We start from the raw sequence: 14,162 nt of genomic DNA on the forward strand, positions 1-14,162 counted from the left end.
GAAAAGAACATTGATGAATTATTTAAAAATATAAATAAAAGAGCAAAAGAAAATGCAGAATAGGATCCAGACAAGCAAATCAGTATTGGAACTACCACCTTAAATTTGAAATATATATTTCTAAAGATTTATTTTTATTTTATTTATTTTTAACCAAAAAATAAGACTAGTGAAAATTATCCATCACTATATCTTCCATATGCTGCACTGAGTGGCTCTAATTTCAGGTCCTCTACTCCAAATCTCTGGACCTGTAGTTCTCAATGGATGTGGATCAAAATTCCCTTCTATCATGAAATACCCAACCCCACGTCCAGATGAGATTTGCTACCAAGTCTTCCCAAGTTGGCAGTAGAAGGTCATAAGAGTGGTTCTATCATCAGAAGGGGAAAGTAGCATTCTCATTCTAATTTCTGGTAAAATAAAAGTGAAAGAACCCTATTGCTGGAGGAATGGGTGTGGATGACCAATTTCATGGGGACCTTTAGCTGAAAACTTAAACATCCATGATGATTTTTCTTCATGTCAAAAGTGTTTGAGCAAAAAAAATTTGCAAACGACTACACTGTCCATGCATGAATATCTTCATTCCAGACTTATCCACACTAATCCTCAAGATGAATGGTCAGTTCTCCTAAACCTGGTCTTAGCCCCATTGTCCCTCAAACTCATCGGGGAGAGGCAGTGTGGTAGAATGGAAAGAGCAATGGGGCTAGAAATCAGACCATGGACAAGGAGTTGACTAGACTTCATGTGATCTGGCACTTAACTTCTCAGAATCAAAGGGTATTAGAGCTAGAAGATAACTCAGAACTAGTTTAATTCCTTTTATGGAGGTGAGATCCAGAGAAGAAAGTCAACTTGGTCAAGATCACACAGAAAAGTCAAGTGTCCTATTTCACACCAATACAAACAAACACTCACCCCCACATGCGCACACACACAAAATCAGCTCAGATGAAAGAGAGGCACTTAATACTACCACCCAAACTTCCTATCTTCTAATTATCTTCTCCTCTCTCTTTCTAGGCCCCCAAATATCCTTCTGCTATTATTATAGAAATTTTTTTACCTTTAAGTCCTTTGGAGATTTATTTCCATTCTCCTTCAGTTTTCCTAGATTCCTAATTCAGTTAATTAAGACAAACATTTATTAAGTCCCTACTCTGTTCAAGAGCAGTATGTCTTCAGGCCTCTTGTCAAAGAATCTAGTATGCATCCCCTTTTATCTCCTTGCTCACTCATGTTGGTTACATGACCTTCATTTCTACCACTCACGATGAGACTTTATCAGCAGCATAGTGTATTAGAAAGAGTCCTGGATTTTAAGTCAGAGTTTGAACACCAGATTTCTAATTTACTAGGTAAAAAGCTTTATTTCTCACTGGTCTGGTTTCCTGACTACCTTACAGTTAAAAAAAATCCCATGATTCATATATAGCTTCATATTAATACTGGGCTGTTTTATGTTTTTGTTTCTCCAACTCAATTTTTAAGTTCATCAGTGGAAGAAGTCTTTCTGTCCCTATCCTTCTCCTCTCCCCACTTCTTTCTAGTTCTGCAATTATAATGAGATGCATTCTGCCATTACTACTGGGAAAGATGAATTCATCTAATCCCTTCCACTCAACTCACCATCCTAATAACTTTCAAAACCAAAATATACTCCCATGGCCACCATATGTATGTGATATTCCAAATGTCATAGGATAGGTTTAATATCTTAAATTGTTTCAATAGTTTAACACTATACTAAGTTTGGAACACCCTGTAGATTGTCTCTCCCTATTCTACTGCCTTGGCTGTCAGCAAGATGCATCATACCTATTTGAGGGTAGAGATCGTTTTTGCTTTGCCCACAAACTGTACTTAATCCAGTTCTGGCATATATTAAGTGCTCAAAAAACACTTATGATATATTCATTCCCAGGCTTGATATTGCTAAACTAGTATTACTGGCATCTCTAATGATCTGAGGCTAAGCAACACTAATTAAATAATCATTAAGTGCCTACTTTGTTCACTAGGGATTCAAAGACAAAATGAAATTTTCTCTGTCCTCAAGAAGCTTCTATTCTATTGGAGGGAACCTTATGTTCACAGATAAGTAAACATAAGGTAATCTGAATAGGGAGATGAGAACAATTTGTTCCAGTGGCCACTGAAGGTGGCTGAAACAAGCACTGTGGAGCATTTAGAACTTGGTCAGACTTTGGAGATGCCAATGTCATTCTTTGCATTTCAGGCCATCTCTGGTCATCCTGACTTTTGCCTTGCCACTGGACTTCTTTGACTATAAAAGGCCAAGCAAGGCTAGCAACTAAGTGCAACTCTGCCTCACTTTAAGTCCCTGTGTTTAGTCAGAACATCATTCTGTAATGGCACTGGTCCTCTTTGAAAACAAAGGACAAACAATGACAACAATTTGAAGAGGTAGAAGCCCCTAAGGGAGGTTGGGAGGAATACAGAAGGCTTCATATAGGATCTGGCACCTAAGTGGAGTTTTAATAGGAGCTAAGGATTCTATGACAGTTGAGAAGGGAGTATATTGCAGGCACAGGAGCTACCTATGCCAAGACAATAAGAAAGGAAAGATAGAATGCCAAGTTCAGAGTAGGCCAATTTGGCTGTAACATGGCAGAGCATATGAAGGAGGGAAATGTGAAATAAGATTAAAAAAGTAGGTTGAATCCAAATTGTAGAGGACATTAAATGCCAAACTGAGGAGATTTTGTATTTTATCCTAAATACAATAGGGAGCCTTTAAAGATTTTTTTAAAGAGAGATTGTATTTATTCACAAGGGATTAGGGATCTTTGTCCCACCTTCAAGGCAGAAAGGAGCACTAGTGTTGCAAGTATAGGAAAACAGGAAATCTGGTCACAATTCCAGGTCCAGGAAGAGCACTAAAATTTGTGGCTACAGGGGAACAAGATCCCTTCCTAAATTAAGACCAGAGCACAGGCTAGTAGAACAGTGACCACACCTCTCCTTAGATTATATCACTTTGGAAGGACTAAAAACTTACAAACCTCTAGAACTAACTCTAAAAACAGCAGAACTGAAAACCTGAAGCTTGGCACAATGTTCCCTCCATCTCAGGAACAGAACTTAACTTTAACATAAATTTAAAAGTCAAGAAATAGGATGGAAAACTGATCAAACAATGATAATAACAACAAATCTGACCATAAAAAGTTACTAAGATGAAAGGGAAGGAAAAAATGCAAATTCAGAAGATGGCAATGATTTCAACATAACTCTTAACAAGAGATTCAAAGAAAAATGTGAATTGGACACAATTCCAACAAAAATTCTTAGAAAAGCTCAAAAAGTATTTTAAAAATATAACAAGAGAGGTAGAAGAAAAATAAGGAAAAGAAAGAGTGATATAAGGAAATTATGAAAAGAGTGTCAACAACTTGGTCAATGAGTCACCAAAAATACTGAAGAAAAAGTAACACCAAGATAACTAGATAGTGCAGTGGCCTGGAGATGAGAGGTCCTGGATACAAAGTTGGCCTCAGACACTTCCTAACTGTATGATCCTGAGAAAATCACTTGACCCCCATTATCTAGCCCTTACCATGCTTCTGCCTTGGAATCATAACTTCTAAGAGAGAAGGAAAGATTTAAAAACAAAACAAAGAAACAAAGAAAAAATACCACCTGAAAAACAGAATTGGCCAAATGGAAAAGAAATTCAACAATTCACTGAGGAAAAGAACTTCTTAAAAAGTAAAATTGGCTAAATGGGAAAAGAGACACAAAATTCACAGAGGAAATAATTTCTTAAATATTAGAATTAGGCAAGTGGAAGCTAGTGACTCCATGAGACATCGAGAAACAATAAAAATAAATTCAAAAGAATGAAAAAATAGAAGAAAATGTGAAATATTTCCTTAGAAAAACAACTGACCTGGAAAAGAGATTGAGGAGAAACAAGAATTACTGGACTGTGTTATGATAGTTGAGGGACTTGATTGAAATAATGTAATTGTTAGGAAAAGTAAAGTAGAAAGCCCTAGATGGTAAAGGAGCTTTAAACCCTCCTTGGGTATAAACAGGAAATCAGATAATACAACTAAACTTCCTATAGAATCCCCTCAACCAATCACAATATGTTTCTTCAAGGAAGACTAACCTCCTGGTATCAATTGATGTTTAACTACTATTAACTAAATCAATATTATTAGAATAACAATAATGATCAAAAACGCATGTGACTATTAATAGTAATGATGATAGTTAAACTCAACTTCAGGGAGAAAGATTGGATCCTACTCTGTCCCTTCAAATTGCCCTAGAACTTCCTTGAGGATGTCCTGTTGCCCAGTCAACCAATAAAAGGTCAGTAGCTGATTTGAATTTTATAAACAAAACTTTTACTTGAGGTAATCAAACAACAAGGGAAACTGATAGAAGGGAAGAGGGTTTTAGGAATCCCTAAATGACGTTTGATCTTAGCTCAAAGTACTTAATCTAACAGCTTCGGGATGTTGATAGCTGAGCTAACCAGGCCTACTGGCCCAGTCAGGCCACTGGTCGATCTGGCCTACTTTAATGGACACTGCTTGCCTATAGAATTAGATAGCAGCTTGATTGAAGATACATAGATGGATAGATCTTCTGTAGCAATTTGTTGAATAGTATCAAATGAACCTAAAGCTCAGTAGTAATTCTGTAACTTTCAGGTATGCTAGTTGATATTTGGCTAGACCAATAAAATGAGGAGAGAAAGGTTTGACCCCAACCACTCTGGATCCTTGGCTCCAGAATGAGTCCCAGGGTCCAGTCTCTCCCTCCCTTATATAGGGCACAGCCCAACCAACGATTGGTCTCATGCCCCAGGATGGCATCAGGAATCTCCCAAGATTCCAAGTGTCCAACTGGAAACCCTGCCCAAAGACATGGCTTCTTGTAAATCCTTGCAAAACTTAACTTACAACTACTTGAAAGCCATGATTTAAAAAAAAGAACCTAGACATCATCTTTCAAGAAATTATTAAGATTTTTTATAATTTCAAGAAATTATAATTATAATTTAAAAACTGCCCAGATAACTTAGAATCAAGGGTAAAATGGAGTTGTAAAGAATCCATCAATCTCCTCTTGGATATAACCTAAAAATGAAAACTCCCAAAAATTTTATAGCCAAATTCCAGAGCTCCCAGAAGAAGGAGAAAAGATTACAAATAGCCAAGAAAAGAATTAAAATGTTGTGAAGTCACAGTCAGGAAATTTTGTAGCTTCCACATTAAAGGTCCAGAGGGTTTGGAATATGATATTCCAGAGGGCAAAAGAGCTAGGATTACAACCTAGAATCACCTACCAGTAAAAGTGGGAATAATCCTGTTGGGAAAAAACAAATATTAATGAAATAAATTTCTGACAAAAAGATCAGAACTGAATAGAATAGAAGACTTTCAAATACAAGACTCAAGAAAAAGGTAAACTTGAAAGAGAAATTATAAGGTACTCACTAAGGTTAAACTGTTAATATTCCTTTATGGGAAGATTACACTTGAAACTCCTAAGATCTTTATTATTATCAGGGCAATTTGTGTGAAGGAAAGTATTTAGGGACATTGATCCCAAGTACAGAGTCTAGTCCTGACATCCTCTGGTGTCAGCATGAGCATCAAAGTGCAACAACACTATGGAAGGAGGAGCTAGTGGGGTTTAAAAGGCAAGTGCAGAAAGGATAGAGGTCTTTTTACTTCCACTCTTGAACAGACTGGTGCTTGGCAAGTGGCAGTGAGCATGGAAGGGACCATGATAGGCTGAAACCTGGGACCTGAGCTTACCTTAAATTTGTATGGCTGAAATCTCTCTCTCTCTTTTTATTAATAAATGCTTATAAATCTGGTGCTGAGCTTCCAGATCATTTTTTAATTTGTCACACATTAGAAAGAGGATACATAGAAAGAAGGTACAGGTGTGATTTGACTATGATGAGATGACTTGAAAAATAAAAGTAAGAGGTGAGAAAGAAGAATATTCTAGGGCAGTGATAGGCAAACTTTTTAAAGAGGGGGCCAAAGGAAAGGAAATGCTCATCTGTCAGTCTATTTTCAAGGCAACTCTTTCAAAGTTTCATTGTATTGTATCCTACTCATTGTATTCGTCAGATTAGAAATAGATAGAACATTTCAGGGGGCTTCATCTGGCCCATGGTCTGTAGTTTGCCCATCACCACTCTAGGATAAAAGGAGAAGGGAGAGACAGAATGGAGAGAAGTATTATCTCACATAAAAGAGACATGAAAAAGAAGAGCTTTTACACTAGAGGAAGATGATGGAGGGCAGATAATGCTTGAATCCTGCTCTCAATGAAATTGTTCAATGAGTAAATAACATACACAATCAACTGGGTATGAAAATCTATCTTACCCTACAGAGAAGTAGGAGGAAAAGGAAATAAGAGAAAGAGGAGAGTAGTTAATAGAAGGAAAAGCAGAATAAAAGAGGCAGTTGTCAGAAGTAAGTAGACTTTTGTGGGAAGAAGGTAAAAAAAAAGAAAAGGATAAATAGAGAAAAAACTAGGATTGAGGGAATTACACAATAATCATAATTGTGAAAGTGAATATGATGAACTCATCCATAAAATGGAAGTGGATAGCAGAATGAGTTAAACTAGAATCCTACAATATGTTGTTTACAAGAAAAACACTTGAAACAGAGACACACAGAGTAAAAATAAGAGGCTGGAACTGAATCTATTATATGAGGTTTTAAAAAATGGCTAGCAATCATGATCTCAAGACAAAGCAAAAACAAAAACAGACTAAGAGATAAACAGGGAAACTACATTTTGCTGAAATGTACCATAGGCAATAAGATAATGTCAATACTAAACATAAGTACCAAAAGGCATAGCATCCAAATTCTTAAAGGAAAAATTAAATGAATTATAGGAGTGAATAGACTAGTATAATGCAACTATACTACTAGGGAATCTCAACTTTCCCCTCTTTAAAACTAGATAAATTTAATCATGAAATAAACAATAAGTTAAGGAGATAAATGGAATTTTTAAAAAGTTAGATATGGTAGATCTCTGGAGGAAACAGAATGGAAATAGAAGGGAGTGTAACCTTTTCTCAGATGTACATGGCACCATTACTGATGGAATGTGAATGCAGACGAAAGCATACTTGTTTATTTTCTTTATTTTTCTTGTTTTTTTATTGGCCTATGTTTTCTTTTGCAATATGGCTGATATGGAAACATGTTTTACATGACCGCCACATGTATAATCTATTTCAAATTGTTTACCTTCCCAAGGAGAGAAAAGACAAGGAGAAGGGGGGGGGTTTTGGAACACAAAAAATTTTTTAATGAACATTTAAAAAATTTTACATGCAAATGAAAAAAATAAAATCAGGGAAACTGTGAGAAGAAATGAACAAAGATAAAAAATGTTATTAGAATAGTAAGCAAGTAGCAGCTTATTATGGTAGATCCCATCAAGCATTATTCACTGATGGATCAAGATCAAGCAGGATCCAGAATAAGTTCTAGAGCTTATTTGGTCTTTATTATAGGCTGCCTAATGGAGAGATATGATGGGGACTGTCAAGAAGATGGCCCTTCACTGTTTAATGAGTATAGTAAGACCTCATTTTACTCAAACTCAAAACATGAATTCCAATAATACAACAGACAATAAAGTAAATAAAGTAAAATAAAATTTTTTTAATCACACACTAAATCTGCACCATTTCCCCCAGCAAAGTCTTATAGCAGTTTGACCAATTACACTCATTTTCACTCTGAGATGTATTAGTATGAGTTATTACATTGTTTTGTGTCAAACATTAGCTCTTACATCAGTCTTTTTCCAGAGTTCTCACATCTAACAAGTTGTGTCTGCATCAGAGCAGCGTTCCTCTTTGTTTCACTAATACTGCTTAGTTATTAATAGTGGCCCCAAAATACAGATGTAGTGCCACTGATAGCTCTGATAAGCCTAAGAAAAGTCTGCTTGTGTAAGAAATACCTTTTAAATAATGGAGTTCACTATTCTGCACAATTTTAATTTACACAAAAGGTCTGAAAAAGTATTGATCATGTAAAATGAAGTCTTACTCTAATGTCAATAGCATGAGGTTCTTTGCCAAACAGAACTTTTACTTGGGAAACTTAGGTTGCTTCAAATGCAGTTTAATAGGAGGCAGTTAGATTGGTTAAGCGGCTAGAGAGCCAGACCTAGAAGAAGTTCAAAACCAACCTCAGATACTCCTTAGCTATGTGACCCTGGACAAGTCACTTAACCTCCATTGCCAAACCCTTACTACTCTTCTGCCTTAAAACTGATATTTCTTATCAATTCTAAAACAGAAGTTAAGGGTTATTCAAAAACAAAAACAAAATGTAATTCAATAAATATTTACTAAATTCAAACTACTATTTAGTTTAAACATACCTTTTCCCCAGAGAACACAGTGTGGCATAATGGAAAGAGTTTTGACCTCCTCCTCTTTCTCCTCAAGAGAGTATACTGTGAAGGACTTCACCTGAAGTCATTATCTACACAACATAGTCCGTTTTAAGAAATATGTAGCATAACATGCCAAGTACACTAGGCCATCAGGTTAGTTATCTATTGAATCCTGAGCTCTCTGGCAGCTGACTCTAAAGAAGTATGTTAATTTGGCAATATGTCAGCATGGAGATGACAAGACTGATAAATGTGCACTCCTGTGGTAAAATGATCTTAACTAAATTGTGAACTGTGGGGGAAAACTCCACTGTACCTGATTTATCTGTTTCTTGAATTTTTCTGTCTAAAAAAATAACATCAGTGCTCCAGATGTGGTAAATAAATTCCTCTATCCTTTCCCTTCCAGTACTCCATCCTAAATTTATTCAAGAACTGTTAAAGATATGAATATCCTTTATATATAGGGACACATTATATACATGTCCATTTATTACTATTCAGGGATTGGACTGTTGTCTACAAAGATAATGATTAAAGACAGAACTTTGTCATTATCAAAAGAACAAATATTTTCAGCACTGCTGCTTAGACAAGTCACCTGATGATTAGGTTTCAGTTAATAGCTAAACATGTATTAAAAGCCTGTCTTTGGTTACAGAAATGGCTTGCTTCCAGGAATTGAGCTACAAAAATACTCAACAGTGCACTGTACACTGAAAGGACCTGTATTTAGCTTGAAAAGGAAGACACCCCAAAACTGTATCTGATATAATGAAATAATATGTGGCACACTCCAATGAACACCAACAACCTCATCATTTCAAACCTTTCAACATTATTATTTCACATCTTAAAATTGACATTATTGCTAATTTTTCTGTCTAGAAGGTGATTCTTTCTGATGATTATCTTGTTTTACAGAATATACTCACTTCTCTCCTCCACTAAGTCCTACTCCAATACTTCAATTCTGGGTCCTCAATGATTAAGTCAATTCATCAGTCAATTCAAATAGGTCTTACCAAGCTGGAAAGACTTCTAGTAAGGGGTCAGAGACTGATGTTATTTATCAATTGAACTTCAGCCTAGCTAAGTTTAGAAAGGTTTCCAAGCTTCCCCCACCAAAAAAAAATCACCTGACAAAGGCATACCCGAGTTATGATCTATGTTAATTGAGAAAATATCCATGCTGATAAAATTCACATTTACCACAATGTTTCCCTATTCCTGGTAATAAAAGACCCACCTGCAAGATAAAATTAATACTTGCAACTTGTCACTTATATTCATTATAAAATCCACCAGAACTTCCATAGAAATAGGATTGGGATCTAGATCTGTTATTTCATTGGTACAAGGAACTCCCAAGTAAGGAAACTTCCCTTACAAATGCAGGTCAGAACCTTCTTATCTATGACCTATAGTCTTAAAATTACATAGAGTTTAAGAGGGTAAATGACTTGCCCAGAGTAAATAAGCCAATATGTGTGAGAGATGCAACTGGAACCCAGGTTTTCCTGGCTTCAGGAACAGCTCACTATCTTCCAGGTGATTCCAAAATACCTACCATATTGCTTCCTTTTGCAAAAAGACCATCACACTCAATTAAGTTCTTTTGCAAGAAGGAATTCCAAACCAAAGACCTTGGATTAAGGTAGACCATGAAATCCTCTGAACCGTGGATATAATTAGGTACTGCATCCATTGTAACCGTATAGACGTCATCATGTGTTACCAGCATCTGTTGACAGATCTCATATCAGGCATATCACTGAAATGGCAAGTGTGAAGAGGGTAGCCCATAATAGAAACAATGGCATTTTATTTTTGACCTGATCCAACAGATTGTCTCATAGGACATAAATGCAATCCGCTATTGGGGCTGGACTGAGATCACAGTTCAATATTACATTACTGATGAGCAAAACTGAGAATTTTTATATCTTCTCTAGTAAAAATAGAGTAAAGAATTACTTTTTAAACTTATTTAGCAGTTTTTAAAAGCACTGACCCTTTAGATCTAGTTCTCGTAGTACATTATCTCCTACATTTTCCCCAGATTTAAGTTAAAGAAACATAATTCTTTCCATAACTTTTTACATTTTAAGCTGCCCGAATACCAGGTCTGTTCTTTAATTATGTATCCCTAAGTGTTTTAAAGTTGACAGATTAAAACAATTTATACCAATTAAAGTAATAAAGTATCTAAAGTTTATTTTTTTAATTAAGAAGAGTCATTACATTGGAAAATATTCTAAATGGAATTGAACAATTCACTGTCCCAGAGATATGTCAGTATGTTGTTCAGAAATTCACATAAACTCCATCTTAATATTGTTCTTTAATAAAAAATAAAATTCATCATTTGTTTAAGCCAATAATTTTCCCTAAAACAGTTCTCATATATTTTCTTAAGCATATGGCTTTTCCTCATGGGGGAAAAAAGCAAACTTTAAAACTAAGATTTACTGGACTAAATAAAAAACTTTAAAACAAAAAAGAAAACATTTAAATAAAACAAATAAAGACTGAGACTGGAGAAAGAAAAGTTTGTTTTCTTTGAGAGAGAGGATACCACACGACTCAAATTCAATGTCTAGAAAATTAGTTCAATTTCAGCTATTTATTTGGTTATTCAAATTACACTCTATATTTAGCCACATGAACTTGTTTTGTTACTCAATTTGAAGAACTGATTACTAAAATATTTTAATCAAAAAAGATGCACAACTAACATCCCTAAGAGTCTGTATTTCCCTTAATATAATTCATGAAAAATCTCCTAAGTTTTGAAATCACGTTGTTTTTCCTCTGAAATTCAACTTCCAATTTATTAACAAAATATCTCAAATTTATAAAGTGGAAAATGATGTTTATTTCTGGAATTAGGAATTGGGAGGTTGAGATAAAATAATTTTTAATTAAAAAAAGATCCTCTAAAAAGTTTACAAAAGAAGATCCCTCAATGCAAAAAAGAAAGAAATTATAGTACTTTGTTACTTAATGGAAAAAATGTATCAGTTATCTAAAGTGAGATCCTTTTAACGTAATTATTTGGGAAATGAGAAATGTGAATGTGTTGTGTTCTAGTCTAGTCTCATACAATTTAATCCACAAACATTGATTATGTCTTTAATATATGCAAAGCCCTGGGGGTTCTGAGTTGGGGGTGGGGAAAAACTACAATTAACTTCCCTAAAGGACATATGGACAAGTTGAACAAAAATAACAAAGGTGTTCTAGACAAAGTGCTATCAAGGTTTTGAATAGGGAGAAATCATCTTGAGATGGGCCTGGGCTTAGATAGAGGGAAGCTTTATGAAGGATCTGACCTAGTAGGTAATTAAGGAAGAGGAGCAAGAGGGAGGGAACTCCAGACATAAGGGATAAAGGCTCTGTATAAATGCTCAGAGTCCAATCTTCCACGCATGTATGTGTGTGTATATATACAAATACATACACATATATATAAGCATATCATCCATTGGGAGTTAGAGTTGGTGGGTGAATGGATGAGTTAGTGAGAGAAGTACATACTTGGCTGAATGAATGATATATGTTATTTAATCATCCTAATGACAATCCCTTAGAAGGGGAAGTTTCCTCTTGCTCCACTTCCCAAAAGGAAGAACAAACCATAAAATCATATTACTTTCTTTTATCAGAACCATGTGGCCAGAGGATTTGGGTTAAGAGGTCTCTATTGGCTTGCCTGTGAAGTCTTCTTGCCTAATAAAAGGGCTACAGGTTTTAACCTACTGGTGAACATTCCCTATTTGTTCCAACCATGAGGATCAAGAAACAGTGGAATGTTCCACTGGATCAGACAACAGCCAACCAGAATGGAGAGGCAGAGTCAGTGTTTTTAGAACCTGGCTGACTCTTCTGTCCCCAGTGCTTACCTCAATCAACTATATTTAAAGAGTGTAATAAAATGTCTTTTCAATGAATAATACTACCTGGTATTTGCATAGAATTCCTCTCCAAGGGGCCTAAAACACTCAAGAGACATCCTTTAAATAACTCATGAGAGTATCCCTCTGAAATAGAGATATAGCAGTCCTGTTACCCTATTATTGTTATTAATAATAAATAACTTAATAATTTGTTCTCCTTATATAGTGATTAGTGCTTTCCTCACAATCAGATCAGTTCAACTAGAAAGGAGAAGATTGATTAAACTTCCATATAAAAGGAATTGTGCTGCTAAGGTCACAGACCTGGTTTTAGGATAATATTAAACGGGAGGGTTGGGCTCCTCTTCCATCTCCACCCACAATAGAGCAGAGCATTTCAGGAGAAATGAAAAAGATTTAGACAATTTAAAAATATAACTCCAATCCCCCAACCACCCTTCTTCCTAGGATCCTTACATATACATAAGCTATTAAAGCTTAAAATCACACTTAAGACTTTTGAGACACGCTGTAGTGTGTGTGTGTGTGTGTGTGTGTGTGTGTGTGTTTTAGATAGTTTGGATACATTTTTTTAATTTCCTGTAATTTTTTAATTGCCATAAAAACCCATGTTGCATTACACACACACACACACACACACACACACACACACACACACACACACAAATCCAAACACAATAATGTTTCCATCTCTGAAAATGGATTCCTTCCTAAGCATCTCCCAGGGCTAGGAATAAGAAAGGTCATGACAGTAGCTAACACTCGAACGGGCTGACCTATGGGTTTCACCCGCAAAGCCTCCGGGCTTATCTATGGGGGTTTGCGCCCTAGTCCAGGCACAAGGGGAGCCTTAGGGCTACGGCGGCGCCCGATTCCTTTTGCTGACCTTTCTTTGCTGCTTCTCCCAGGCGGGGTCCAGGAGCAGGTCCCGGTCCCATTCTTCCTCCTGGATCATGTACTCATCATCTTCGTAAACGTAGTTGTATTGCACACCTGGCTCTATCTGGTTCATGGCGCTCAGGTTAGCTCAGCTTCTCCGCAACGACAAACACGCGCTGGGGCGGTTCCGAGAGGGACTCAGCCGGAGGATAGGCAAGAGAGGCGGTAGGGCTTGCTCCCTTCTCGGAAGGCGCTGCTTACTTCGGAATCCCAGTTCTTGGGGGGCAGGGACTTGGTGACACTGAGAAGCCCCAGGTACGCGCGACGTTGGGCCGGCTGGGTAGGTGGAAAGTGGCGGGGGTCGGCGAACAAGGTACCTGTGCACAAGTTGACCTTCGCGCTTGCCCCTTTCGCAGCTGCACTAGTCTCGCTTCAGTGGACGAGTCTCCAGTGAGCACCAGCTCAGGCTCAGAGCCTGGGCCGCTGCCGCTTAATATCCCCGCCACCTGTCACGTGGGTAGGCCAGGGCCGTGCCTGCTCCCCCACCCCACCCCAGCTCCCACCCCTTCATCCCACCCCCTTTCCTCTTAGTCCCTCCAAAGCTCTAGTGCTGCCTCCCTCCCGGCGCGCAGATTCCCACCTCCGCTTCTCTTTTCCCTTTGCTCCCCAGTCTTCTCCCTTCTCCCCAGCTTCCCACGCCACGATCTTTGTGTGCCACTTGCAAAGTAAGGCTTTTTCAGCAGCTCGCTCTCCATCTCTCAATCCTTATTTATCCCCACCACCACCTCTCTCCTTGGTTTTAAGGAGCTTGGTGCAAGGGTGAAGTAGTTGGCTTAGAATCACAGGACATTGGAGGTCCGCTGTGAGATTTTACAACTCCTCCATCCAGATCTCCTGCTGCTGCTACCTTGGGAACTTTAT

General features: G+C 37.1%; 1 protein-coding gene across 2 annotated transcripts in view; it reads right to left on the reverse strand.

Moving 5' to 3' along the window:
• Positions 1-13,694, reverse strand: part of ACTN2 (actinin alpha 2) — a 97,815-nt gene extending 84,121 nt beyond the window's left edge. For both annotated transcript variants that reach the window (XM_044676448.1, XM_044676449.1), the window contains exon 1: positions 13,249-13,694. In XM_044676448.1, the coding sequence (XP_044532383.1) occupies positions 13,249-13,374 (126 nt within the window). In that variant the 5' untranslated portion in view covers positions 13,375-13,694. The remainder of the gene's footprint in view (positions 1-13,248) is intronic.
• Between the last annotated feature and the right edge of the window lie 468 nt (positions 13,695-14,162).

The sequence above is a fragment of the Gracilinanus agilis genome, chromosome 4 (assembly GCF_016433145.1).
Source record: "Gracilinanus agilis isolate LMUSP501 chromosome 4, AgileGrace, whole genome shotgun sequence".
NCBI classification, from domain to species: Eukaryota; Metazoa; Chordata; class Mammalia; order Didelphimorphia; family Didelphidae; genus Gracilinanus; species Gracilinanus agilis.